The sequence below is a fragment of the Citrus sinensis genome, chromosome 5, assembly GCF_022201045.2.
Source record: "Citrus sinensis cultivar Valencia sweet orange chromosome 5, DVS_A1.0, whole genome shotgun sequence".
In the NCBI taxonomy this organism is placed as follows: Eukaryota; Viridiplantae; Streptophyta; class Magnoliopsida; order Sapindales; family Rutaceae; genus Citrus; species Citrus sinensis.
In genome coordinates this window covers 31,774,616-31,802,587 of record NC_068560.1, presented here as the reverse complement: position 1 = coordinate 31,802,587, position 27,972 = coordinate 31,774,616, and the positions used below count along the sequence as shown (strand labels likewise).

Genomic DNA, 27,972 nt, shown 5'->3' with positions numbered 1-27,972 from the left:
ACTTTTAAGCCTGCCTTGCCAGAATCAAAATCCCCGTGTATGCCAGCTTGATTGGAACTACTTTTACCTGGCCATCACTCTCAGGAATCCAACGGCCCACAATCAATCTCCCCCGTTTCTCTCTCTTCATCAACGCGATCATCGCTTCCCCTTTCCCCTCCCATTCCAACAGTCCCAACTCCACCCCCAAAAATTAATCCCCCCTCTCTCCCCCAATTTCAAAACAAACTCTCTCTCCCTCAGATCTATTCATTCAAACGACAACCACATCAACCAAAAAAAAAAAAAAAAAGACAAATGGCCGCCGCAGCCACACCCACGCCTTCGCCTCGCGAGGAGAACGTCTACATGGCGAAGCTCGCTGAGCAAGCCGAGCGCTACGAGGAAATGGTCGAGTTCATGGAAAAAGTCTCCGCCTCCGTCGAGAGCAGCGAGGAACTCACCGTTGAGGAACGCAACCTCCTCTCCGTCGCTTACAAGAACGTCATCGGCGCCCGCCGTGCCAGCTGGCGCATTATTTCCTCCATCGAACAGAAAGAGGAGAGCCGCGGCAACGAGGACCACGTCTCCACGATCCGAGATTACCGCTCCAAGATCGAGACCGAGCTTTCCTCGATCTGCGACGGCATCTTGAAGCTTCTTGACTCCCGCCTCATTCCTTGCGCTTCTTCTGGTGACTCCAAGGTTTTCTATTTGAAGATGAAGGGAGATTATCACAGGTACTTGGCTGAGTTCAAGACCGGAGCCGAGCGTAAGGAAGCCGCCGAGAGTACCCTCACTGCTTATAAAGCCGCTCAGGTTATCTATCATCTCCTTCTGAAATCTCGAGCAATTTTTTTTTTGACTTTGTTATATTTATTGCTTTCAAGTCCCCCCCCCCCTTGTAGATTGATATTATTTTCTAATTAATGCATTTTTTTAATATAGTTTAGATTCAATAGCTACCTTTATTAGCTGTTTAGTAGATGTAGTTTAGATATGGAATTTAATCTTTCTTTGAGGATATTGCTCTGGCTTTTCCTGTGTATGATATAATTTTGGTGGTGGTATATTCATTTTATGTTGCTTGTTGCAGGATATTGCAAATGCAGAATTGGCTCCGACTCATCCCATCCGTTTAGGACTGGCTCTGAACTTCTCTGTGTTTTACTATGAGATCCTGAACTCTCCTGATCGTGCTTGCAATTTGGCCAAGCAGGTATGCAAACCTGAACCGAAACTAATTGTTCCTGGTTTGCATTAATTAATAGGTAGCTGCATCGTGCATGCCTTGGATGGATAACCTAAAAGCGTTAGCAGAAAGAACCTCGGCTCTTTAGCTTTGCGGTATAATGCACATTGTTTGTTTATTGAAGCATGGGACACAAAAGATGTTTCGCAACTGCAACTGGCTTATAGCTTTCCTAGTAAATTGTTAGATACTACACTCAAAAATAGTTATAAGTGTAAGAAGAATGGCAAGTTGATTTTATTGTATTTGGTTCATTAATGAATACTCTTTTAGTTATTGAATTCTGATCTTTGTACTGTTTGCGGATATTAAAATTCTTACCAGATATAGCCTTTGTTTAATAAGTTCTAGCATTCTCTACAAAGCAATTAAATAGTGTATGATTTACTGTTTTCAAATTAATAAGTTTGCTTGCTTTGTTGTGTTCTGTTGTTGCATTTACCAGGCTTTTGACGAGGCAATTGCTGAGTTGGATACCCTGGGTGAGGAGTCCTACAAGGATAGCACTTTGATCATGCAACTTCTTCGTGACAACCTCACTCTGTGGACCTCCGACATGCAGGTCCTATATTCAGTCTGTTTTTCCACTCACTTTTGTACGTTTAGAAATGATGTTTGTTTTGATGTTGAACAATTTCTGGTTTTTGATCAGGATGATGGAGCAGACGAGATTAAAGAAGCGGCCAAGCCTGAAAGCGAACAACAGTGAGAATTCAGATGGGATTGAACTTTCTCCACTGTTTTTAAAGGGAGAAGATGTTTGTTGCTAGTTTTCCTGCTTTTGAATATTTAGGCATTCTTCTCTTGGTTATTGAATTATGAATGTACTAAGTTTTCTTTTTTCTTTTCTCCTTTTTTTTTTTTGCCCCTTCTATTCTGTGTTTTGAATGCTCCACTATTTTTCTTTTTCATGAAGATATCGAAATCTTATATCTATGTTGTGCATGTTAACTTTTTGGTTCTTGTTTACTTGAGATCAGTGCTCCCTGAGAGTGTTAGGGAATTGGCATTTGCATCATCTGTATCTGTAGTCTGTACATGCACGTATGATTGGTCTTCAGTTTAATAGCTGGTGAATCAACTTGGCTGACTTTTTTTAGATACTGATTGCATACTGTTTTTGTTTGTGTTTTTAGGCTAGTTTTTGTAAGTTTAGTTGCAACTTTCTTGTAATCTTACTTCATGGGTATGGAATGCTGTAAACTCTGGTGTATGGAATTGAATTCCATTGGCACATTACAAAATACAAATTCTTCAGTTGTTGGTAAGGTGGGACCACATGGAGTGGCATGAATTCTTATTTTGACCAATTCTTATATGGGAATGGAGAGTGGAGAAGTCTTTCTAATTAATTTAATAATAAGAGTTCGTAGTTGGCTTTGCTTTTTGGCCGTTGTTTTCTTTCGGTCATTCCAGGGCGGATCCTCCAAGGTTGTGTCCTTGGGTTCTAGTGCGTCATCCATGATGCAACAAGTATCATCTAAAGAAAGTGATGCGGTGGGTTTTTTCAGTTTTCCTGCAAGTGATCCTTCTTTCATATCCTCATGCTTCAGCATGAATTCAAGGGTGGTTCAACGCCATCGATTCTATTTTCCACCATTCCCAGAGCTGGCATGCGCGAGTTGCTTGATGGAAAATTATACATCTTGATTGAAAATAGCCGAGAACAAGATGGAAATATTTTATTGTCAACTTGTTCTCAGTAAGTTGTTTGTTATTGTCGTTTTTCGCTCACCCGAACACCCTTCATTGTCCATCATCTGCCACATTTTTCTTTCAAAGAATGTTTTTGCGGCTGTTTCAATTGCATCAATTTTCACATATTATGAATTGAAGATTTTTTCTCAACTTTAAATATAAGCAATTAAAATGCCTATTCACTTAAGAAGACATGTTTCAAATTTTTTATCCCAAATATGATTCCAAATGATAGCATTCATCATTTAATTAGTTAGATAATACATCAATTTACTTAGATTTTATAAAGAATTACAAATCAATTAATAAATACCTCATCATTTGAGATAGTTATTTTAAATAAAAAATTTAAAATATCTTATCATTGCTCTTAACGTAAGCATCCCATGGAACTTTTGTGATAGACTTGAAAAGAGATAATCTAAAACGAGCGGAACAGCATTCTTGCAAAAATCAACGGCTCATATGATTGATTTTGTAGAACTGGCTAGAACGGCCATTCCAAAGGAATGCTCATTTTCCCGAAATGCAGTTATGCATGACCATTAAGCAGCGTTCCCTATTGGTTCACCACAATAGGTGCCACAGCCCGATAATGGTTTAACCAATTCTATCTGCTACAAAAGAAAATTTTGATTTATGATGCTTGCGTCTTCGAGGTAAAATTTAATTAAGAGAAATCGGTTCCAAACACTTACATGCATCCCCTAGTCAGCAGGCACAACCACTTTTCAGAGCAAGAGCTTCATCGGGCAACTGGCATGGAAAATTCTTGTGATTAAAGCAGATAATAGCCCCAATTGAAACCCATGTTTCACTTCAAAGGAAGTATCAATCAAACAATCAATACTCCTACAATCAAGAAGTTTAATCATTTGGCCGTATTAAGTTGAACCATTCAATTGATTAATTCTCTATATGAACTTCAAAATTAGACCACTGTTGTCAAAACTCAACATGGTAAAGTTAACTTTTACTTCAAACACCCAATCATCTAATTAGAAAATGGTCTGCCGACTCTTCTTCACCACCACAAATAAAAAATCCCATCAAAAGGACTTTTCATGGAAGTTGCAATATGATATAGTAGGTGAAGCATATGTCAAACACTACATGAAGCGCTAAATGTAAGTCATATGACTCCTACGCTCAATCATACACTTGCACAGACCTCATCATCAATCAACAGACCTCTAATATTAATTCTTAAGCCTAAATTCAATGAATCTTATAGCCACACTAATGACAAACTGCAAATGAAGAGTGATAGAATAACATATATGGAGGATTTGCAGCCACAAAAACACCTTATAATAATACACAAATCACCCCACAAAGAACTCTAAAAGAGGGGAAAAAGGTCAGAGCCTTCTAGCCCACCAAGAGTATGAATATTTGAAATTAGCAACAAATAAACCACCTAAAAGAAATGAGTAAACCTACTCAATGCATATTCCATTCGATAGACTAGAACATTGAAAACAGCAGGGAACTCCAGATCATTATTCCACAGAGAAAGCGACAGCTAAAATAGAAATTGAAGCAAGTAGCAAGTAGCAAGTATATGTCATACTGCCACACACTCGCAACTTCATATAGCCCACCCAAAAACGGATGACAAGGATACCCTTCAAAGCATCTCTTAAAAACCTGTCAGAAAGACTTCTCCCAAACATAGTTCACAGAAACAATTCACTCGGGAACCATTGCCCCACATTACTTTGTGCGCATTCTTAGATTTACATTTTGAAGATACTAAAATGAGCAAAGTTGCTAGCATGGATCAGATATCCAAGACCTAGTTGGTACATCAATTCATCAGACTACAAGTACTCCCACTATAGATAGGAAAAATTTCCCACATGAAAGTGATCATATCAAAGTGCAAAGAAATCCATGAATTCACAGCCCAAAAATGCATCACAAAAGTCGAAAACTAACTCAAATTTATAATAGAGTAATTGTTTCTAAAATTTTACACTGCTGGAGTAAAAAAGAGAAAAAAAGGGAAAAAAAACAAGAAGAAGATATCCCTTGTAATTTGTGATGGCAGTAACGGAAGTCTATTCTTCTTTTCCCACACCTTTCATTTGATTGAGAGCAACATTTACAAAACAAACCCTAACTAACCAGTGCCCGACTATATTTGTTCCCAATCCAACAACTAGTAATCAAATATTTTAATTCTAAACCCCCTAACCCCAGAACAAATGTACAAACACAAAAAGTAGGTAACAATTTTAATACCCTGAAGCCCCAAGAAACGACAACGTTCTATCTAATTATTTTTGTTTTGCTTACCTCAAAGGCCTCTCCATCTGGGGCTGGGCACAGGCACCGTCGGCGAGAGCGGAAAATTTAATTGACCCGACGTCGGTGAAAACAGCAAACTCGGAGAGAGTAAAGGGTACGGTGAGCGAGGTGAATTCAAGCAACCGAACGGCAGTGGTGACGATGGAAATGGAAACTGCGACTGCGATTGCGGCTCCGGCATTTGCTGTTGTGACGACGATGGTGGGGGCATGACTCCCTGCCCATTAGCGTTGTTCCATCGAGGCGAAACAAGCGGTGCCAGCGGAGAGAATCCCGAAAATTGCGTCTTGGAGTTCGGATCAGCAGCTGAGATCGAGCTCTGAAGGTACCGCATGTAGGCCGAAACAGGAGACTCGGCCGCCGCGTGTACAGCCGGTAAAGGCGGGAGTGGAGAGAGAGGCGCTGCTGGCCGTTGGATGAAGCTGTTGTTGCTGACAGCGGAGGCGGAAGCGGAAGGATTAAGAGAAGGAGGAGGAGCGGGGGCGGCGCACGATAGCATGGGAGGGGGGCGGTTGCTAACGTGAGCAAGGGGAGGAGGGCGGATGCGCTGGAGACGAGAGCTGGGAGGCTTGGGCTGGTGAATAGGAGGAGGCGCGGAGAAGCGCTCGTGAGCCGGCGAACCGGTCAGCTTCTGGACCACATCTCGGAAGTCGTTCTTGTTGATATTGTAGACCGGCGGCTGCTGGAGGTTCTGCTGAGGCGGCGGCTGACTCTGGTGGTCAAAAGCGTTAGATTTCTTGATGATTGGATTTGAAGATGTAGCTGAGGAGGAGGAAGAGGAGGAGGGTTTGGAGATCTTGTGAGAAAGCTTGTTGAGCTGCTTGAGGTATTGATCTCTGTTACTGTTGGAGATCACCTGGCTGCTGTTACTACTGGTGGTGGTAGATTCGCCACCACCTGAATGGCAGCTCTTATCCATTAAACAAAAGAAAACAAGCAAAAAGACCAAACAAGGCTACGCTCTCGCTCTCTCTCAATCTTTCTCGATCTAAAACCTATGCAGCAAATCCTGCAGCTACGTATATTTGTCTGACGGATCGCTAGCTCAGCTGGGGCTAAAGTAAAGTCGGCGAGTAGAGAGACTCGGGGACGAGACTGCTAATAAATTGTGCTTTTATAATTAATTTAATATTAATTATTGAGGTGAAGAGCTATGAAGACTGTAACAGTGATGATGTGCCCTGGTCTTGACTCCTCATATAGTATTAGTTTTTCTAGATAGATAGATAGATAAAAGAAAGAATATGGCTGTGAGTGTTTTGGAATTTTCAATTTCTGATATAAAATAATAAATTCAGTCGATGATGCTCAAAAGAAGAGAAAAGACAATACATGACCCGTAAAAGAAGGCACGCACTTCGCGCGCGCTCTCTCTCTCTCTCTCTCTCACACCTTCCCTCTTTCTCATCTCAATTCTCATTCTTATCAAACTATTTTAACTGGTGATGTGGCACTGTACGTGTCTACGTCAACCTTGTTTTGTCTGTTTTCGAAGAATTACTGTTGGTAAGTAAGTCTTACTTATTACCACATGATTTGAAGTTTTAACTCTCCTTAATTGGTGTAATTAATTAATTTCTAATTTCCAATTTCCAACCCAGATAATAACTGTACTATTCTCGAAAATTTCAAGTTGGTCAAACTGGCGTTTAAGGTACACTTTGAAAGCACACCCAGAGCCACAAGTTGAATGAAATTTGGCCTCATCATATCCATTTCAACGTGGTTTTCTTTTTTTTGTGCTCTCTACTCTCCTTTAGTCGCAAGGCAAGGCTGCCAAAAGGTTTTTGTCTTGCTTATCATCAGCTGCTCCATCCTTTTATTTATTTATTTATTTATTTTTACATTTTTTTCATCTTCCCCGGTCCCAGAGACTCCAACTTTCTCAGCTCTCCATGTATTATTATCTGCTTTTCCTTTTCTCTTTATTTCTCTCTTCCTTTTTTCCCCCCCTAAAAGAATTATCTGAATCAAAGATTTACAGTAACTTTTAAATTTGTTAATCATAGATGGCAATAATTTTGCTGTTAATTAAAACTTAAAAGCACAATGGAAGTTTCTAAGAGCACAATAATCTGGCGTGTTACTATTTCGGTCAAAAGAAAAAAAAAAGGAAAAACCGCAAAAGACTGTAATTGGCAAGCTCAGCTCAGCGTCAGCTGTTGTTGCCCGTTAACAACATCACTTAATTATTCCACTCAGCAGCTTGTACGAAATGGGTGACAAGAATCAACGCAGCAATTATCATGTTGTGGGTCACTTTTTTAACTTTAAAAACAAAAAAAAAAAAACAGGCCATGGATCCATCATCAACTTTTCCTTTTCCTACGTCTTCCTCTCTCTCTCTCTCTCTCTCTCTCTTTAATATTTTATATAAATCTGTTGAATAAAGGCAATTAGATTGCAAGTCCCGGGGTTCTGCTAGGAAGCATGTCGTAGTCTTTTCTTAAAAAGCATTTCAAGCCTTGAATGGTTCATGGTTGAATGGTAAAAGAGGCGTTACCACACTTACCTCATTGATTTTGACAATGGTCCTTCCAATTTGAAATTGAAGGTGTTTGTTACGTTGAAATTTCGGTTTTGATGAGTTGCCATCGTTGTAACTTACCGTCTAATTAAATATAATTCATAAGATGTGGTTATTATGGTCACCTTCTAATTTGATTACATTGTAAGTTTACTTTATACGAGCTTTAAATATTGTGCAATGTTAAATTCGCCTCAGTCTAAACTCGTTCACTCAGGTCTAATATATATATATATATATATATATATATAAAACATCAAGGAAAAAACTGATGAAAATAATTTGACGCTCAAGCAGTTTGGATTGCTAAGAAAATGAGGGAAAATTGTGGGCAGGTTTTATTTTAAGTAAAGGCCCCGAAATAGTGTTTGCAGGCGCTATTTATAAACCATTTAGTTTTGGTGAGAGATCTAACCTGCGTCGTCCATGCCCATGCCCATAAGAAGGTATAGATTTTTCCACGTTGCGTGTTATGTGCATTTTTAAGCGTAACACTAAACGCGCCCCTTGTGAGCAGTCAGTCCGCTGTTGCGCTCTTCATTCCAGAGTTTGTTGTGGTCTTCTATTTGTGTAATTGCCAAAGGCTTTGACTGAGTTGGACTTGCACATTTTGGAGCCTTCTTTACATTTTATAATCGACGTTTATTATGGCGTAGGTGGTGGGAAATACTGCACCTACATAGACTACATAAATCCGAGAAAAAATGTTATTTTGACCCCCCAAAAAATGGGTTACAAAAATTGAACAAAAAATATTTAAAGGCTAAAATGTCCTGACGAAAAAAGTAAGTTAATTTTCACTTTATTTTAAACAATTAAATTTAACTAACTTAATTTTTAGTTTCCTTTAAAAAACTAAATTTAACTCTAATTTTGAGTTGGGGGGGGGGGGGGGCGCTCAAAGTTTATATAACTATAACTATAAGAAAATACTCATGTCAACAAGATCGATCGATATACAAATAATGTATTACATTTGACAACCAATTAAATAATTATATGCTCACAACTATTTAGGGAGGAAGTGTGTTCACTTGACAAAACTTTTCCAATTGATATCTTCTTTTAACAATGATGTGTACACAAATAAAGTATGATTGAATTAATCTCAATTAGGTCACGATCTACCACTACCGTAGGTAAAACTGTATAAAAGAAAATCTTTCGCAAATTTAGATGCATATAGAGACATATACCTTCTAATGTAGTGGAAACTTGATAGAGATAATGAAAAATAAAGCTTTAAAGTTGATAAACAATTGGTGAATATGTACTCAAACTCAATCGACCGACATGTAGTTTCGAGGAAAAATGTTCATATGCATTGTTGTTTGCTATATTGCTAAAGCTAACCGACATTTATGTTAATGTCGTACAAAGCCATTAAGTCAGTCATATGCATAACGTGTGCTGTCGTTTTGGTGTTACTGAAGCGCACACATGGGAGTCGCGCATTTGGCAATTATGGCTGTTACTTAAGCGCACACATGAGAGTCGCGCATTTGGCAATTCATAAAAATGATAACATTTCATGAAGTTGAGATAAATTCTCTTTATACATAATCTTTAATAAAATATAGATTAATTTATTGATGAGTAGAATTATTAGTACCTTCAGTGATCTTATAAAATTCCTCATTCTTGTAACTATAACAAAGTATAAAATATAAATTTAACTAAATGATTAAACCCCTATGTTTTCCATCTCACAAAACTTTTTTTTTTAGACACGCCCACACAATTTAAAAAGTTGCAGAGGATGATTCGACACAAGTACAAGAAGAATCTTGCAACGAATTAACTCCTGCATTTATTTTGTTGCCTCCATATCAAAACAATATTGGTTTTTATTATGCCTCAAAGTTTGAGAAGATTGAGAAACAAATCGTGAAAAACTGAGAGATAAAGAGAAATGTTGATGGAATGTTATGGCACAAATACAAAGTGAAGCGAAAGTGGTGGGTAGCAAGAATTATATGGAACAAAAAGCAAAAATTTTGTATTGATCAATTAACAAAACTGTTATCACCAATAAATCTACAGATTATGGTGGGTAGCAAGACTACATGGGCGGGGGGAAAAAAGCGTTTTATAGAATATTTTGGAATGAGAAAAATTGTTGTGTAAAAGAATTGACATTTTTCGAATTAAGGTGAGCTCTAGTAGCAATAAAAGATTTTTCAATATCATTTAATGGAGTGAGTTTAGAGAAGATTTTAAAGGGATCGTTTGGGGTATAAAAACATAGCCAACAAATATCGGAGTCACAAAGATAACATGGAGAATCGAGGAGGCATTAATCTAGTCGCATATGCAAGAGACCATAATCAGCAAGCCTGATCCTACGATGTTGGTTAAATCCCTAGGCTGTAGAGCTCCCACCTGGGAGAGAGTTCATCCTACGATGTTGGTTAAATCCCCAGGCTGTAGAGCTCCCACCTGAGAGAGAGTTCATAATATTTGAGCATGTCTTGTTGTAACATTTAAGCATAATCGGACGTTATAACTATAGCTCAATAAATACACGGGAATAGATACATTAACTCGTAGATTCTAAGTGTTGCATTCAATTTAATAACGGTTGCACATTTAAGAACAACCGACACTTGCAATTTTCTATAGGAACCTAAGAAAATCTTGAAAAAAAGTGATCTTTTTTGGTCGTTGGGAGAAATAAGAAAAGTCCAATAAAAATACTCAAATCACAAGTGCGTGTGAGATATTATTTTTTAAAAAAAATAAAAACTCAATTGCTGACTTGAAAGTCGGATGATTTTTGCTAAAAAAAAATCCGGCTCCCTTGCTAGTTTTTTGTTGTTACAAATCAAAGAAAATATCAATATAATTCAAATAACACTACAGCAGCAAGTGACAACGTCCCATCAAAATAACTTAAAGCATTGACGAGACAATTTGATTGCCATCATCAGCTCGAATGGATTTCTACGTATAAGAGTCAACTCATTATTAATGGCGTCGTCTTTATCTTTGGGAACGTATTTAATGGGCTGGTAGTGAAGCATGCTTAAAAAATCGCTTTCCTAAGGTTGTGGACTATTCAACTTCTCTTAATGGGTCAGTTTCGGACCAAACGCGCTGTGTAATCAGGCATAACCAAGCTGGTTATGGAGAGAGAGGACCTAAATGAGTTATTAATTATTATTATTATTTGGGTATGTCCCGCTACCGATCTCAAATCTTTTGCGCAGGCAATTCGTTTGTCGTAACGCAAGTTCTGTGAAATGAAGGCATATAAAATTTTCGACGAAGGTATGATGACTGCACAATCGATTAAATTCATATAATATTCTTGAAAACTAAAGGAAAAGAATGATTGCTAATTTGGATATATTTAATCTATAGACCCAGAATAGTTATCGAAAATGAATTGGGATTATGGGCCCCAGACGTATCATTCAATAAAGAGATATCGAGCTTATAAGGGATCGGCTACAAAAGTAAAAATAGACTAAAAGATAATTGAGGATGTCGAGTGAGTTGTCCCATTAACACCATTTAAATATCGTCTTTAAACCCCCTTTCTCCAAATACCCCCGCGCACTAATTTTAACAATATACTATCTGCATTATTAGGATTTTTTTAACCCCTTAAAATATACTTTTAGCACCTTTTTTAATTTTTTATTATTAAAACGTTTATGAAGTAATTTACTATTATTGATAATATAGATACTTAATTGTTTTTTTTTTCTTCACTCTTACAACCATACGTTAAATCCAAAATTTCTTTTAAGTTAAACATATTTTCATCATAAACAAATATTATGGTAAAATGGAAAACTGGTACATTATTGGACTTCGAGATTAAAAAAGATGATAAGTTTCAAAATTTCTCAAATACTTTTGCACATTTGCTGGCAAATGAATAAATTACATTCAAACAATAATAATTAAGAAAACAACCATAAAACACATGTTGAAAAAATAGCATATCTATATGTTATTTTGAGGGCACATTTTGAGTGGGTTCTACTTAGCGAAAGTAATAAATCTTGTGATGTTCGGATTCTATTCCGTTAATACTTCAAAAGTGTAATTTTACTTTCTCAAAATGGTGCTTGGGTGAATGAGAAATTGTCTCTCAAAGTTTACCCTTGAAGTTGAAATTTGAAAGGAAATGAGGCTTATCCCACATGTGAAAAAGAAGCCAAGGGAATAGTGTTTATATATAAACACTTAACCATGCATGAACAAAACTTTTAAGAATAGAAGTTCTCTCCACACGCGCGTGCATAGGGGGGTGCGAATCCATGATCGATTTGGTTGAACTCGTGTGCGTACGCGAATGTCAGCCCAAAAACACCCAAGCTTGCACATATTGAATTCCGAAATTCAATTCTTGTACCACATGAGTATAAAAATGCACCATTCTCTTTTATTTTTTTAAAAACACACTGAAACCAGCACACAGAGCACTTGCAATTTTTCTTTCATCCTTCATTTTTTCGTCTTGTTTTCTGGTCGAGTTTGCCGCTGTCGTGGTTCGCCGGAATTACATGTCGGTGCTTGACGGGAAATTCGTACCCGTTGTATTATGAGAAGTAGTTACCAGCAGACCTAAAACACTTCAGTAGGTGATAAATCTATTTTAAGGAAACTGAGCTGCAGGCCTCGGGTTTTTATTTTCTGTTTCAATTTTCTTTTCCCTTCTATATTTCCAGTTCTTCATTCGTGATTCCTAGTTGCTGTATTACGTTGTTGTTGCCTATTGCGTTAAATTGTTATCTCACTGTGTTTATTTTTATTTACAACAAAATCCTGCAAAAACCTTTACTCCAATTGCTCTTAGAATGGCAATGAAGTGAGATAGGGGTGAGGAGGCATACACTATCCTGCACTCTATTAAAAAATTTCGCTCCTCATTTGTCACCTTATTTCTCAATAAATTTAGTAGAGTAGTGATAGGAAATCGCCATGTGGGGGATGATTTTTCAATTCCTATTTTATTCATCATTTACTTAATTTATAGTAGGTATAGATACACTATTTTTTAGTAAATTAAAAATTTAAATTTAAATAAAATCATCACCAAATTATTTTAATTATTAAGAAAATTCTGAATATATATCAAAACTGCAAAATGTTTGGATAAATAATGACTAAAAAAATAAAATTGTATAGCGATGTTTCAAACCCTTCTTTTTTTAATAGTTTCTTCTTCTCTTTATCATATACATACATGAATTGTCCCCAACAACAATTCACACACACGCACACAAAAAACGTCGTAATAGTGTCAATAAATAATTAATGTTTATTAAAAGATTATTTTAGTTTAGCCATAGTTTCGCGTGGGATTGGACATTCTAAAAGGCTCTACATTTTCTTGATACAAATTTGGTTGAAAATTTTTGGCAGCTAAAGTTGGTGGGGGTATGAAGAAAATTACTCAAAATTTGCTTGCGGAATCTGTGTGTCGTTAAGATGTTGAACATTTGATTCAACAGTTTGTCTTTAAGCAAGCTCTAGTTGAACCGGGTACTGGAGGAGGCTTTGTCGTAAGGGATCTAGCTACGTTACAGATTGTGTAACAAACAGATCTTGAAAAGACAAGTAAAGAAATTAGAGTTTGCCACACGTACGAAGCGTATTGAAAATGAAAATCCCCATCTTCGTTTTCGACATGGTAAAACTATTTTAACTGTTCCTCTACATAATCTTTATATCAAAATATTAGTATTTATTTAATTAGTTAAATAAATAATTTTATTTTAATAACCAATTATTTAATGGGATTAGTAATTATGATGTAGAAAATTATATAATTAAGACATATAGCTCTCATTAATTGGTGTTTACTTAATTTTATAAATCAATTTATTCTTTACTTTCATTTTTTTTCTCATAAATGAGTAATAAAAATTTTTTTCGGTGAAATATACATTTTTATAGTGTAGTCTCAAATAATTTCATTGGTAACTATGAGATAACTTATTCTACGAATTTGAAATAAAATATTATCATCAAACAATTAGCTCATGACCAATTACCAATTCAAATGTGGGACTAGAATAGTAATAACATAATTTAGTCCAATTCGCCCTTATCTTTTCTCTCAAACATAGCTAAAATGTATTGTATTAAAATGTATTGTATTATATATCAAGATTAGAATATATGCCCTATCTATCATATCCAAAGGCGTGACCTAACAAGAAAAAATAATAATAATAAAATTATGGTTAATTGTATTAATTGTTATGTGTAAGACATTTACTTTAATGTGTCTCACAGAAGGTAACACTATTGTTATAAGAAAAAAGAATAAAAGAGCTATAGTTAATTTTTCATTATTAAAAGAAATTCTTCCATTTTTTTAAAAATCTAGAGTGGTGGGCAAACCTCAAATCAATATTTTAATCTCATGTATTTTCTATGATTTTAACTCGAGTGGTCAGTTAAATAAAGACCACGAAGACATGCGTGAGATATTTGCAATGTTTAATGCATCAGCCATAATAATATTATTGTTATTAACAGTACAAGGGGTTAATATTTTCAGCAAATTAACAGTAAGACAATTCCATTACCTTTATATCCCAACATTACATTTTCTTGTGAGGATAACTCATGTATAGGAATTGTTATTAACTCTTGTACATATGAAATAATTATTTCATTATAAACAATCATTCTTCAACACAAACTTATGCTTACAGTGGACAATCTTTCGGGACAAAGACATTTTGACATCTTCATTAATAGCCTTAACAATTTCCTGTGGGAATTTTTCAAACATAATTTTGGGTGTGAAAAGTTTGTGCATAATTCCAAATTTTTGCAGCATTTCTGTGGCTAATCAAAAAATAGTCCACAAGTAGTGTGGAGAAAGAGATAGGAAGAAAAGAAGTAAGTTGATTTCTTTTTATAAAACCTTTTCATGCGGTGGCACTTTTATTTTGACAATCGATTCCCACCGTTGGATTTCTATCTTCAAATCGAACAGTTCAGCTCAGTTGGCTGTTACTAACAATATCTGCAACGTAGCTAGATCCGTAAGTGAGTGTTGGTTTTGTTGACGAAGAGTCGAAGAGTTTGATTAAATAAATTGCAGAGTTGTACTTTCGAAAGATACGATAAGATATGATTCTGTTGGCTGGGTATTTATTCTATTTTATTTTACTTTAAGTCATTGTTATTATTTTTTCAATTTCATTTTAATAGAGATAAACATGATGCGCGATGACATGATTCTCACTTTAATCATTGAGCAGACCACAAAACTGAATTGCAAGGGCTGTCCAACCCTTCATTGCATCTGAAATAACAAACCTGCAACATCATGAATAACAAATCTGCATCGCCAAAGGCTGGAAAAGTTATAAGATGCAAAGGTTCTTCTACTATTTCTCCATAACTAAATCCTAGTTGTGTTTCATGATTATTCATTCATGCAGTAATTTTTTATGTCGACCACTTGATTGCTGTGTCATGTGTGTGCATATATATATATATATATATAGCTGCAATCTGCAGAATCCCAGGGAAGCCATTAGTGATAGAGGAAATTGAAGTGGAACCACCTAAAGCTTGGGAGATTCGGATCAAGATTCTATGCACATCCCTCTGCCACAGTGATGTTACTTTCTGGAAATCATCAACTGATGTAATCGAATTTAAATCCCTCAACTCTCAATATAAGATTTTCTTGCAAAAACGAACCTTAATTTGTCTGTCCATTTGATCACACCATGACCGTTATATTTTTTTCAGCTACCTAAATTACCTCTGCCCGTGATTTTCGGACACGAAGCCGTCGGGTAATTCAACCGACCAACCCAGTGACACTCTTTTTTTTAAAAAAAAAAAAAATTAAAGTTCATTTGCTTAGCTCTGTTGACTTGACTAATAATTAATGATGGTATATATTTATTTGAACAAATTAAAAGGGTTGTGGAGAGCGTGGGAGAGTATGTGGAAGAAGTGAAAGAAAGAGATTTGGTATTGCCAATATTTCATAGGGACTGTGGAGAATGCAGAGACTGCAAGTCTTCAAAGAGCAATACTTGCTCCAAATTTGGCCGCGGGTATCGCCCGAACATGCCGAGGGATGGAACAAGCAGGTTCAGGGAGCTCAAGGGAGACGTTATACATCATTTCCTTAACATATCCAGCTTCACCGAGTATAGTGTTGTGGATATTACCCATGTTGTCAAGATTACTCCACATATCCCACTCGGTATCGCCTGCCTTCTCAGCTGCGGGGTGTCAACCGGTAAGTACAATTTTCTTTAATCTTTCAGAAACTTTTTTTTTAATTAAAAAAATTCTGCTTAAATTTTTATTTTGGTAGCAAAGACACTAAAATATTCCCGTGTGGAAGACAGGCGTAGGAGCTGCGTGGAAGGTGGCCGGGGTTGAAGTAGGGTCCACAGTGGCAATATTTGGGCTTGGAGCTGTTGGCCTTGCGGTAATTTTAACCTCACATGTCAATTAAAATTTGGAGATTGTTATATTAGGATTACGTAGCAGCCGTTAATGAAAATTCAACGGTCGTAAAAATATAAAATAATAAAATTATATCATTTTCATGACTGTTGAATTTTATTCAATGACTTCTATATAATCATGAATGTTACATGATTACATAACATAACAAAAATCTTAAAATTTATTTAAAATTAACTCAGCGCATCGATACTCACATTTTATAATTAGTGTACAACAACAATCACACATTTGTTTTTTTTTTTTAATTAATTTAAACCTTTATTTTAAAAAAATATTTTCAATATTGTGCACAAGAGATTCCAACGTCTAATCACAAAATGGAAAAGAGAACTGATTTACCATTGAACTAGGATGATTCTCCTTTTAGCCGCAAATTAATGATGCAACCAATATATATAATACTTCTCTTTTCAAGTTTTTAATTAATCCCAACTCCCAAGTGATTTTGGCAATTTTTCTTGATGCACACACACAGGTTGCAGAGGGAGCAAGATTAAACAGAGCCTCGAAGATTATAGGTGTTGATATAAATCCTGAAAAATTTGAGATAGGTAGGTTGATTTCAAACGTCAGTTCTATGATAGAGAAAAGATAGTTGTTAAATTACATAATTATATAATATATATCAACCTAACAGTTGCTACTAGTAACATAAAAGTATAAACAATAAAAACTACATGTGTGTTACTAATAGTAAACTGTTGAGTTAATATATGTTACAACTTAACGAGCTCCAAAAGGTAAACCAGTTCTTAAAACAGATTCCCCGCTTTTTTTTTTCTTTTATAATGGCAGGGAAAAAATTCGGAATCACTGACTTTATAAACCCTGCAACATGTGGTGACAAAACAGTCAGCCAGGTTAATCTCTAGCTAGGAGCTAGTCTCTAGTATTATATATACGTATTTATTATTTGATTACGTTCAAGAAATAAATGAATACAACGAAAATGAGAGCGGCTTATGGGTTGCGGGCAGGTGATAAAGGAAATGACAGATGGGGGAGCAGACTATTGCTTCGAGTGCATTGGCTTAACGTCCGTAATGAATGATGCTTTCAACAGCAGCCGAGAGGTAATGCAAAACACGTACGCTCATATTGTCTTGTTCTTGGTCTTGAAATTCATAAATTTACAATTATGAGATCAGGGCTGGGGCAAGACGGTGATACTAGGAGTGGAGATGCATGGCTCCCCAATTTCTTTGAATTCCATCGAGATTCTTAAAGGCAGAAGCGTTTGTGGCACATATTTCGGAGGGCTGAAGCCCAGATCTGACATTGCTACTCTCGCCCAGAAGTACCTAGACAAGGTTCATTTACGTTCATCCTTTCATCTCTGTGATCCTAATTCTGATTCGGCTGGCCTTTTGGTATTCTTGTGAAACCTGGTGATACATTAACTGTGGTTGATTTAATTTGTAGGAGCTCAATCTGGGCGAGTTTATAACACACGAAGTGAGCTTCCACGATATTAACAAAGCTTTCGACTTGCTCCTCGAAGGAAAAAGTCTGCGTTGCATCATCTGGATGGATAAATTGATATAGGACAGCAAGTATTCTTCTTATATGGTACACTTTATTGAAATAATCAAGTTTGGAAATAAATTTCATAACGTGTTTAGTTAATTTGAATTAAGAGACAATTACTTCTAAAATAATTTGTTACACATAATTGGTAAATTAGTCCTAAAGTGTTGGGCATAAGTAGAATTTCCATTAAGATAAACCATTAAGGTCATGTTTGCGGCTGATTTTGGGTCAATGAATAAAAAACCACAAAACCAAACCAAGAATAATAAATTTGTTTTTGTTGGGGAACGGGGTGCCTCGCTTGTTCGGCGCGTGGAGGTTGTTTAGGCTTTTTGTGGAGTGAATGAGGATTGAGATGACGGTGGATATGGAGGGGGTCTGACTTCAGGTGCGGGGGGCTGGTTAAACTCGTCTTAAACCTGCGAAACAACCAAAAAAGAGGTCAGAGGTGGAGTCAGGGGTGGTCGGCGACCACACTATGACGCTCAAGTCAAAGTTGGGTTATCTTAGGTTAGAGAGCTTGCAAGCTCTCGGTAATGGAGGTATTGAGGTTGAAGAAACCTTAGTTTTTGGAGGTGTGTTAACATAATTGATAAAAATTAAACCTGAGTATTTATATGGTGTGCCCCGATCGCCGTGCCACCTGGCGCTATTTTAGTGGTGTTCCTTGCTGTCATGTTAGGAATATTCTTATTTTCATGTGTATGGCGACTTAGGCATTTTAAAAAAATAATTAGAGAGCAAGTTTGTGGCGTATTCACGTGCTAGGCGTAGTGGAGTGGTCCTGCGTACCTTTGCAATTATGTTGTAATTTTGAAGGCGTAGCAGGAAAAGTTAGTGGTCCCAATTGTCATAATATCAAACTTTTGGCGAATTCGCTAGCGTGACAGGCAGCTGTCTCCTCTTTTGTAGCACGAGATTTCCTCACTGATTCCTTATTTTTTGACACGTATTCAACCGATCTTTTTTAGAACATTTTTCCTAACCTTCTTGCCCTTGCTCAGTGTACCCCGGATACCGAGTTTTGTGGGGTAGGTCGGGTACCAAACTAATGGTGTAGGTTGAGTACCCCGGGTACCAAACTAATGGTGTAGGTTGAGTACCTCAGGTACCGAATTTATAATGTAGTATAGGTCGGGGTATCTCGAGTACCGAATTTTATGGGGTAGGTTGGGTACCCCGGAGGATAACTAATAATTGCATAACCTTTGCATTGATAGGTGGCGCTTCATTTTCAATACTTTATTTATCTTCAAACAACATCTCCTTCATTTCTTTGTGGTGAATGTAATTGAGGCAAAAGAAACTCATAGAAGAATTGTGAACGGCATGTGGCGATGTTCAGCTCTTCCTCTCACAGGATTGGATAAAAAGAGGTACCTTGTCTACCACCCTTTGGTTGACTATGTGAATTCCCAACATAAGAGAATATCTTAACATTTTTTATCTTCTTTCTTTCTCCTTTATTATTATTATTTTTCGTTTTAGCCCAATGAACGAAGGCTCCTTGAATGGCTCGGTACCACTTCTTCAATGAGGTGTACTCGACCTCCTTACTTTTTGGGGTGTGAACTAGTTCATCCAAAAACTCAAATATTACTTCCTCTCTTACTCAGTAAAAGTTCTTGTGTAGATGGATCAAGCTGAAAAATAGCGGCTCCAGGGGTACACTGGGAACCCCAAAAAGAAAGATGGACTCCCTCTTCTCTATGTCTTATAAATAGCTATCAAATTTGGATAAGTTAAAGAGGGCGAAGCTGATTGATTAAAATTTTTCATCTGCTTATGGGGACGAACCACCAAGCATGTGTAGAGGGTGATGTAGGGGTACCCCACCATCACCCATATTTTATTTTCTGGTAATTGGCAAATATAATTCACTCCGGTGAGTACTTCAATGCCTTTCTTGACCATCTGAGAACCAGTTCGTCAGTTACCCCAAGGTGCCAATGCTCATTTCCTAGCAACTTTTAGAGTAGCCCAGGTGCACAAAAAAAAAGATGTGCTTCCACCCCGTGAAATGAAGCTCTTTAGAGTGAACAATATTTTGAATGGAAGCTTTAATGAAGCTTTTGGGGAGAAGACCCGCATGGCAAAAGACTCTGAGGAGCTTTAAGCTAAGCTTGAGGATTTAGTATCTCAACAGAAGAGCATGGTTGATAATGATTTTGAGTGCATTTTAATCGAGGAATAGAGTGCTGATCGGGGGCTAATGGTGCAAAAAATAAAGAAGCATGAAGGCAATTAAAGATAGCAAGGCTTCTCGCATATCTCGATCTGAAAGCCACGAAGATCAGCTGGGGTACCTCAGCCAAAGTCGCTATCGGGTATCTTTAATATCAGTGCTTGCACTTTTGCTGCTTTTGGCACTTTTGTTAATCCCTCTATCCTAAGGGATGAAGGTGAAGATTGTTGTGCAAATTTTAATGTACTCGCAAGCGCACGAATCTATTGTAGTATAGATCTATGGTGACGAGTGTCGATCCCACGAGGAGGTGGATTTTAATTGTGTATAGAATTAATTTTGTAAATGGGTGGTTAGATTTATGGTGGAAATGATTTGAAATATGCAAAAACTTAAATTAAAATGGCAAGAATAAATTCTAAAATTGGAATTGAAATGGCGAGAATAAATTGAAGAGAAAATCTATTAAATTGACGTACTTGGGTATTCGGATCCGTATCAACATGCATCATGGGCTAAATAATCCGTATTAATGCCAATTAAATCATGAGGGGGGAATCCACACCTCATGAACCACGCTCTAATCAATATGGTGCTAAGGGCTTATCGTGCCAAATAATAATAACCTTGTACTAGGGGGCCGGTGAAACCAAGGCGGTACTAGACAAGAATATTATTATTTGTCGACGAGAAGTCAAAACATCCACAAAAACTAGAGGGGAAGAGAAAATAAATTTACCAAATTAAGCCCATGACACATGTTGAGACTTCACCTTCAACCCAAGCTTGAACGGAAATTAGCTACTCATAATTGAACTAGGGGCAAAATGGGAATTTATTAAAATACGAAGAAAATACAAGATGGAGAGGGAATTACAGAAAATGGATCCCAAAAATGAATTCAGAGATATCAAATTAGGGGGGAGAGGCCCCCTTTTTATAGATACATGGAGTAAATCATGGCCATCGGATTAAAAACAGTTTGGACGCTCAGGATTGCGCCACGTCATCAGTCAACAGTCCACGGTTTGACCACGCGGATGAACAGTAACACGGTTTGACTCGGATGAACAGTAATGCAGTTTGGTTAAAAATAATCCTGTGTGATGCATGTACCGTACGCGAGATTTTTCATTCACTGATATGCTGCCACATCACCATCAACAGTACATAAGAATTTTAGCCCAACAGGATCGTGACACCTCATTAGTCAATGCCACATCATCGGTCAATGCCACGTCATCGATCCGTCTATGTGAACAGTGTTGTGAACAGTAACGTATACAGTACCGTACACGTGAATAGTACCATACATGTGAATAGTGCTATTTTTCCTTTTATGCTCCTCCTAAGGTTTTTGACCGTCCTGAGTTCAAAAGTGATGTCCGTTTTGCCGTCTGATTTCTCCTTTATTGTGAAATGACTATAATGCCCCTAAATACATAAAATACTTAATTAAAATAAAACACATGTAATTAAATCACAAGAAGGTTAAATACATAAAAGTAAGGGTTGTTAGTAAGACTTGAAATGTAAAATGACGGTTTTCTCCTTTATAAATATGCATTTTCTAACACTCAACACACCCCCCAACCAGCTTATTGCTAGTCCCTAGCAAATAAAGCGAAAACAAAATTCAAATTCAAAATGATTTTTTTTTTTTTTTAGAAACACTCGTGTTTATTCAATCAGATTAATGATAGCAATCAAATAAAAGTATAAGCATTATCTCCAGTCTAAAGCAACATCACACCCACATCAACCATCCACATGAATTAGCCCAGTAGACTTTGTTATAGCTACTTTCAAGAATGACATGTCAAACCCCAAAATCTCACTGGAAGTAGTGACACTCTCACAAATAAATTAAACCCAATAAAAATAGTCACTCCAATGAATGGTAATTGAGAGAGAAAATAATAAAGAAGTGATATCACATGCTCTCACCAAGATGAAATAAATATGCCCTCAGCTTAGAAATAATACGATCTCAAGTCAAATAAAATGTAAGTCAACCCACTTTATTTATCTTTTTTTTTTAATTATGCATCACTACATCTTTTTAGCCCATATAACTAGCTTCTACTTCAGATTATAGTTTCCTAAAATCAGGAAGGACTTTTATTAGGATGTAACGTAGGCTAGGGACATGGTTAACAAAGAAAGGAAATAAGGAAAACAAAGTGTATGTTTGAGAAAAATGCAGAGATTTTTTTTTTTTTTTTGGAAGTTGCAAGGTGGATTTCACCTATTATTGTTATTTTTATTCTTTTGAAACAACGACTTTTGTTTTGTTGTTGTTTTTTTTTTTTTGCTTTTTTTTTGTATAACTTCACTGAACAACATAATTATTTACATTTTCTCAAACATAAATAGGTGATGGAACTTATAAGATATCGAGTAATACTCCAAATCGGAGTGGGTCAAGATGATAAGTTGACAAAGAAAATATATATATATTTTTTTTAAAGGCTCAAAAGGGTTAACTATGGATATTTAATAAAAGAGATGGCTAGAAAGGCTCAAACGGATCAAAGATGGCCTTTCCATCGTCTTTTAGGGCTCTAAATAACCTTCCATATCTACTAGTTAGATGAGCCTCCAAATGTAGCAACACACTTTTTTTTTCTTTTTTTTTTCTTTTTATTAAGGGTTAACTCAAAAGAATTCTAGAGATCGTGTATAAAATAATAAACTGCTAAGCTGTATAAAGAGTGGGCAAAAGGGTTATTCTCCAAGAAAAATAATAAGCTCAAAAACTCACTTGGTACTTATTATGACATGTTCATTCCTTCAAGCAACTCATATTTGTCTCCGACATCAACATGTAGAGTAGCAAACATAATGTAACATCACTTAAGACCAAAGATAATACAAATACTAAAATTTGAAATTAATCATGTCATCCAATGTTAAAACAAATCACACAATTTTTTTTTTAAACAACATTCTACCCCCTAACCTATTCTAAACATGAAAAGAAAATATGCATGTAGAAATGTGAAAATGATGCATAAAAACTAATTAGAAAAGTTACACGTAAAATGATAGAAAACGAAAATGTTGTTGTTTTTTTTTTTTTTAAAGAAGATGTGTTTCTAGAGGAACTACACTCCATATTCAGCCATCTTCGACTCACAAGTTGGAAAATGTATATTTATAGAGGAGAAATTAAAAAGAAGAAAAATAAACATAAAAACATAATAAAGAAAAAGAAAATGTCTGAATTTTTTTTTTAGTTTTTTAATTTTTTTTTTTTTACCATGAAGATGCGTTTCTAGAGTCACTAAACTCCATATTCAGCCATCTTCGACACAAAAAGTTAGCAACAGTTAGTTTCTACAACAAAAATTAGTAAAAACTTAACCAAAATTCCACAATTGTCGACTATTCCATCCCCCCAACCAGAACGAAACATTGTCCTCAATGTTTGAAAGGAAAGAAGTAGAGTTTAGAAGACATCACCTGGGTGGTGCAACACAGAAGAAAATATTTACAGGCGGAGAGTTAAATCTAATTTGTACTTCTTACTGCGGCTACTGTTACCATCATTATTTGGTCACTCCAACACAAAGGTCCAGGGGTCTGGCTCCGGTTTATAAGCTTGTAACATATCAAGTAGCTCAGTAGCAGTGTGAGCACAAATAAAGAGTTTTTTCACATTAGCGGGAATGAAATAGTTTTTTATTGCATGGTTAAGAAATGCGATAAAGCCATCATAAAAGTTATTGACATTTAACAAACCGATGGGTTTCTGGTGGATGTGCAGATGGGCCCAAGATGCTAGCGTGATAAGTGCCTCTAGTGTTGCAAGATCTCCTGGAAGGAAAATAAAAGCATCAGCATGATTAAGCATTTCAGTTATTCTTTCTTGCATACCTGAGACGACTAACTCTTCTCCAGTTGATGAGTCAGACGAACTGCCCAATGGTTTTAAGACTCTTGGGATGATGCCTAACACTTGACTTCCTCTGATAAAAGCTGCTTCTGAGACCATTTTTGATAACCCTCAGTTACCTCCTCCATACACCAAGTGTAATTGTCTCGCTGCTATACTTCGACCAAGATCGATGGTTGCCTCAACGAACTCTTTATGTTTGCCATATGTAAATCCAGAAAGCACACAAATATTCTTGAATTGTCTATTGGGAGTAGCTGCCATTGCGATACTTCTCAAAAATAATTTGTGAGTGCTTGACAAAAGATATCACATTTAAGAGTCTTGGTGATAGTGGGTCATGGTTGTGTATGAGGTAATATGTCAGTGTCAAATAACGCGTAAAGCACGTGGCTCGCAAGTAAAAAAGAAAACAGTAAAAAGAAAAAAGCAAACAATAATAAAATTATTAAGACAATAATGCAAACAATAAGACAATAGTGAAATAAAATAACAATAAAGTAAAAGGATATTTACAGGTAGTTGCGACTGTGGCTCACATCTTCCTCTGGTTTTACGTCCAGAAACGGCTTGAACGCCCTCTATGGGTCGAGGATAGGCTTCCTATCCAGTTTTCTTATAAACTGGCAAACAGGGTCGTTTATAGTCAGATTCCCGAGACTATATCGCGCATGCTCTTTCTGGAATAATGACCATAACTGGAGAATCGCTCCTTGCACATATCCACTGGGATGCGTTTCAAGAGATAAAAGGATATCATCCAATGACTCCTTATTCAAGCCATCCCTAATGAATTGAATCTTATCTTCCCTGTTATCAGACATCATTCCTAAAGAACATGGGTTTTTATTGCAACTCATTCTGGCACACTTATGACAAGCAACAGAAATTCTTCGAGCTCGTCGTTTTCTTGCATAATTTCCTTTACCACAACCAGGCATGTATGCAATAAATTTTGGAGGTAACTCACCTGCCGATCGTACTTTAGCCTCGATTAACCAACGAATGTCAGCAGGTATGTTATTCCTTATGAGTAATCGCATGCGTTCGGACCGAGCTTTATAGATCGTAAGGAGGGCATTCTGAGGAAGTGAAGGGAATCGCTTGTGAAGCTTCGCTAGAATCTCGTTTCTGTCCATACCTTCGCCTCAGAATATCAGTTATTATGGGAAACTGAAGTAACCGACTTGATTGTCACGGAGTACCGTTATCCGCCACTTCACCGGGGTAACAAACTAAAGCACACAAACAGAAAAACAAATTAAAACACACAAAGAAAATTAAAATCGTCCTCTTATTGAATTTACCTCAAGCTCCAACTGGATGTCGTAAACACTTCTCTCAATGTCTCTGAGTTGGCGTTCTAAACCCTCAACATAGGCTACTAACTCTGGTGGTTGTAGAGCCCAAATGCGTTGTGTTTTACAAAATTGAATCTGCCTTTTGAGATGAGTTTTGACACGTTGAAGTGGTTTAAGAATGTTCAGGAGGAACGGTCTAAGTATGAGACTCATGATTAAAAATGATAAGAGAAAACTTAATGGTAAAATAAACACACTTATGCAAAAACAATTTCAATTAGCAAAAGAATAATAATAAAAAGAAAGAAAGAAAAATCAAATCAACGAAAAGAAAAAAAATCAATTCAAATTTGGTGGGTCACTCAAATTTATTTCGGTGTCTTCTTCATGTGGTTGGTACTCTAGATATGGCTTTAATCTTTGACCATTAACTTTAAACGTGACACCATTCTTTGGGTCTTTAATTTCAATTGCCCCATGTGGAAAAACAGTATGAACAATAAATGGGCCAGATCAACGAGAGCGTAACTTACCTGAGAATAGGTGCAAGCGAGAATTGAATAAAAGCACTTTCTGACCTGGAGTGAACGATTTTCTCATAATTTGCTTATCATGGAAGACTTTCATTCGTTGCTTGTAAATCTTGGCATTTTCGTACGCGTCATTGCGAATTTCTTCAAGTTCTGCCAGCTGTAATCTTCTTTCTGAGCTGGCTTGCTGCATGTCAAAATTGAATTTCTTGATGGCCCAATACGCACGATGCTCGAGTTCCACAGGTAGGTGGCAAGCTTTTCCATACACTAGCCTGTAGGGTGACATCCCAATCGGGGTCTTGAAAGCCGTTCTATATGCCCATAAGGCATCATCAAGTCTTAATGACCAATCTTTTCTGTCCGGCCTCACCGTCTTTTCTAATATGTGTTTTATTTCTCGATTGGAGATCTCAACTTGGCCACTGGTTTGCGGATGATACGGGGTCGCCACTTTGTGTGTGATTGAATACTTTGTCAAAAGAGCTTTGAATGCTTTGTTACAAAAGTGGGCACCACCATCACTGATTATTGCTCGAGGGAATCCAAAGCGTAAAACAATGTTGCTTTTCAAAAATGCTATCACCACCTTGTGATCATTGGTTCTACATGGAATTGCTTCTACCCATTTCGATACGTAGTCAACACCAACCAATATGTATTGATGGCCAAAAGAAGGGGGAAAGGGTCCCATGAAGTCGATACCCCATACGTCAAAAATTTCTACCACTAAAATTGGATTTAATGGCATCATGTTCCTTCGTGTAATGCTCCCCATTCGTTGACACCTATCACATGAAGAACAGAACGTGTAAGCGTCTCGAAATATAGTTGGCCAATAGAAACCACATTGTAAAACTTTAGTCGCTGTTTTCTTAGCACTGAAATGGCCTCCACAAGCTTGTTCATGGCAGAATGAAAGAATATTCTGAATTTCATTTTCTGGGACACATCGTCTAACAATTTGGTCTGCACAATACTTGAACAAATACGGGTCATCCCAAAAGAAATTCTTTATCTCTGCAAAGAATTTAGCCTTGTCTTGCTTGGTCCAATGCTCTGGAAGTTTACCTATAACAAGATAATTAACTATATCAGCATACCAAGGTAATACTTCCACATTCATTAATTGTTCATCTGGAAATGACTCATTCAATGGTAATGATTCTGTAATTGTGTCAAAATGGAGTCGAGAGAGGTGGTCTGCCACAACATTTTCTGTCCCTTTCTTATCTTTGAACTCCAAGTCAAATTCCTGCAAAAGTAACACCCAACGAATTAGTCTGACTTTTGCATCTTTCTTTGTGAGAAGATATTTAAGAGCAGCATGATCTGTGAATATAATTATTTTACAACCAATGAGATAAGATCGAAATTTCTCCAATGCAAACACTACTGCTAGCATTTCTTTTTCAGTAGTTGAATAGTTCAACTGTGCATCATTCAATGTCATACTAGCATAGTAAATAACATGCGGAATTCGATCAACTCTTTGTCCTAATACTACTCCTACTGCATAGTCAGATGCATCACACATTAGCTCAAATGGTAAGCTCCAGTTTGGGGCCTGAATGATGGGTGATGATGTCAACAAATGCTTTAATTTTTCAAACGCAACAAGACATGAATCATTAAAGATAAAAGGTACATCCTTAGTAAGTAAATTGCATAAGGGTCTAGAAACTTTGCTAAAATCTTTAATGAAACGTCTATAAAAACCAGCATGCCCAAGGAAAGATCTTACTTCTCTGACTGTTTTGGGTGGAGGAAGATTAGAAATGAGATCCACCTTGGCTTTGTCAACCTCAATACCTTTGCTCGAAATGATGTGACCGAGAACAATACCTTGTTTTACCATAAAATGACATTTCTCCCAATTTAAGATCAAGTTCTTCTCGATACATCTCTGCAGAACTAGTGTTAGATGATGTAAACATTGATCAAATGAGTCACCAAAGACAGAAAAATCATCCATAAAGACTTCAAGGAATCGTTCAACCATATCAGAAAAAATGCTCAACATGCATCGTTGAAATGTAGCAGGTGCATTACATAATCCAAATGGCATTCTCCTATATGCAAATGTGCCAAAAGGGCAAGTGAAAGTAGTTTTCTCTTGATCTTTTGGTGCTATGGGAATCTGATTATATCCTGAGTAGCCATCTAGAAAGCAATAAAATTCATGGCCTGCTAATCTATCAAGCATTTGATCAATAAATGGTAAAGGAAAATGGTCTTTACGTGTGACAGAATTCAACTTTCTATAATCAATGCATACACGCCATCC

At 36.6% G+C, this 27,972-nt stretch overlaps 3 protein-coding genes across 7 annotated transcripts; 2 read left to right on the top strand and 1 right to left on the bottom strand.

Annotated features, from left to right (window-relative positions):
* Positions 1 to 5: 5 nt before the first annotated feature.
* Positions 6 to 2,182, top strand: LOC102622535 (14-3-3-like protein). Of its 2 annotated transcripts, XM_052440870.1 has the most exons (4): positions 13 to 798; positions 1,076 to 1,198; positions 1,677 to 1,793; positions 1,884 to 2,182. In XM_052440870.1, the coding sequence occupies exons 1-4, from the start codon at positions 298 to 300 to the stop codon at positions 1,938 to 1,940; spliced, it is 798 nt and encodes a 265-aa protein (XP_052296830.1). In that variant the 5' UTR covers positions 13 to 297; the 3' UTR covers positions 1,941 to 2,182. The 2 variants fall into 2 exon arrangements, with proteins under 2 accessions (XP_052296829.1, XP_052296830.1); XM_052440869.1 differs by having other exon boundaries at positions 6 to 798; positions 1,677 to 2,182.
* Positions 2,183 to 3,182: 1,000 nt separating this feature from the next.
* On the bottom strand, positions 3,183 to 6,611 carry LOC102621852 (VQ motif-containing protein 9). 3 transcript variants are annotated; one of them, XR_008054702.1, is made up of 3 exons: positions 5,231 to 6,611; positions 3,628 to 3,685; positions 3,183 to 3,546 (listed from the first exon to the last, which is right to left on the bottom strand). XR_008054702.1 is itself a non-coding variant. In XM_052440868.1 (2 exons), the coding sequence occupies exon 1, from the start codon at positions 6,159 to 6,161 to the stop codon at positions 5,232 to 5,234; it is 930 nt and encodes a 309-aa protein (XP_052296828.1). In that variant the 5' UTR covers positions 6,162 to 6,611; the 3' UTR covers positions 3,183 to 3,781; position 5,231. The 3 variants fall into 3 exon arrangements, 1 of the variants encoding a protein (XP_052296828.1); XR_008054701.1 differs by having other exon boundaries at positions 3,183 to 3,543; XM_052440868.1 differs by having other exon boundaries at positions 3,183 to 3,781.
* Positions 6,612 to 14,766: 8,155 nt separating this feature from the next.
* On the top strand, positions 14,767 to 17,867 carry LOC102620534 (alcohol dehydrogenase-like 2). 2 transcript variants are annotated; one of them, XM_052442011.1, is made up of 11 exons: positions 14,767 to 14,785; positions 15,005 to 15,124; positions 15,254 to 15,396; positions 15,504 to 15,550; positions 15,680 to 16,005; positions 16,118 to 16,200; positions 16,717 to 16,792; positions 17,037 to 17,101; positions 17,219 to 17,314; positions 17,390 to 17,551; positions 17,664 to 17,867. In XM_052442011.1, the coding sequence occupies exons 2-11, from the start codon at positions 15,073 to 15,075 to the stop codon at positions 17,784 to 17,786; spliced, it is 1,173 nt and encodes a 390-aa protein (XP_052297971.1). In that variant the 5' UTR covers positions 14,767 to 14,785; positions 15,005 to 15,072; the 3' UTR covers positions 17,787 to 17,867. The 2 variants fall into 2 exon arrangements, with proteins under 2 accessions (XP_052297971.1, XP_015384137.2); XM_015528651.3 differs by having other exon boundaries at positions 14,768 to 14,890.
* The last annotated feature ends 10,105 nt before the right edge of the window (positions 17,868 to 27,972 follow it).

Excerpts from the sequence above, each read along its gene's own strand:
- LOC102622535 (XM_052440869.1), top strand. The coding sequence starts at position 298 with ATGGCCGCCGCAGCCACACCCACGCCTTCGCCTCGCGAGGAGAACGTC. Across the intron at positions 799-1,075 it reads CTGCTTATAAAGCCGCTCAG|GATATTGCAAATGCAGAATT; the intron begins GTTATCTATCAT and ends TGCTTGTTGCAG. Across the intron at positions 1,199-1,676 it reads CTTGCAATTTGGCCAAGCAG|GCTTTTGACGAGGCAATTGC; the intron begins GTATGCAAACCT and ends TGCATTTACCAG.
- LOC102621852 (XM_052440868.1), bottom strand. The coding sequence starts at position 6,161 with ATGGATAAGAGCTGCCATTCAGGTGGTGGCGAATCTACCACCACCAGT.
- LOC102620534 (XM_052442011.1), top strand. The coding sequence starts at position 15,073 with ATGAATAACAAATCTGCATCGCCAAAGGCTGGAAAAGTTATAAGATGC. Across the intron at positions 15,125-15,253 it reads AAAAGTTATAAGATGCAAAG|CTGCAATCTGCAGAATCCCA; the intron begins GTTCTTCTACTA and ends ATATATATATAG. Across the intron at positions 16,793-17,036 it reads TCCTGAAAAATTTGAGATAG|GGAAAAAATTCGGAATCACT; the intron begins GTAGGTTGATTT and ends TTATAATGGCAG.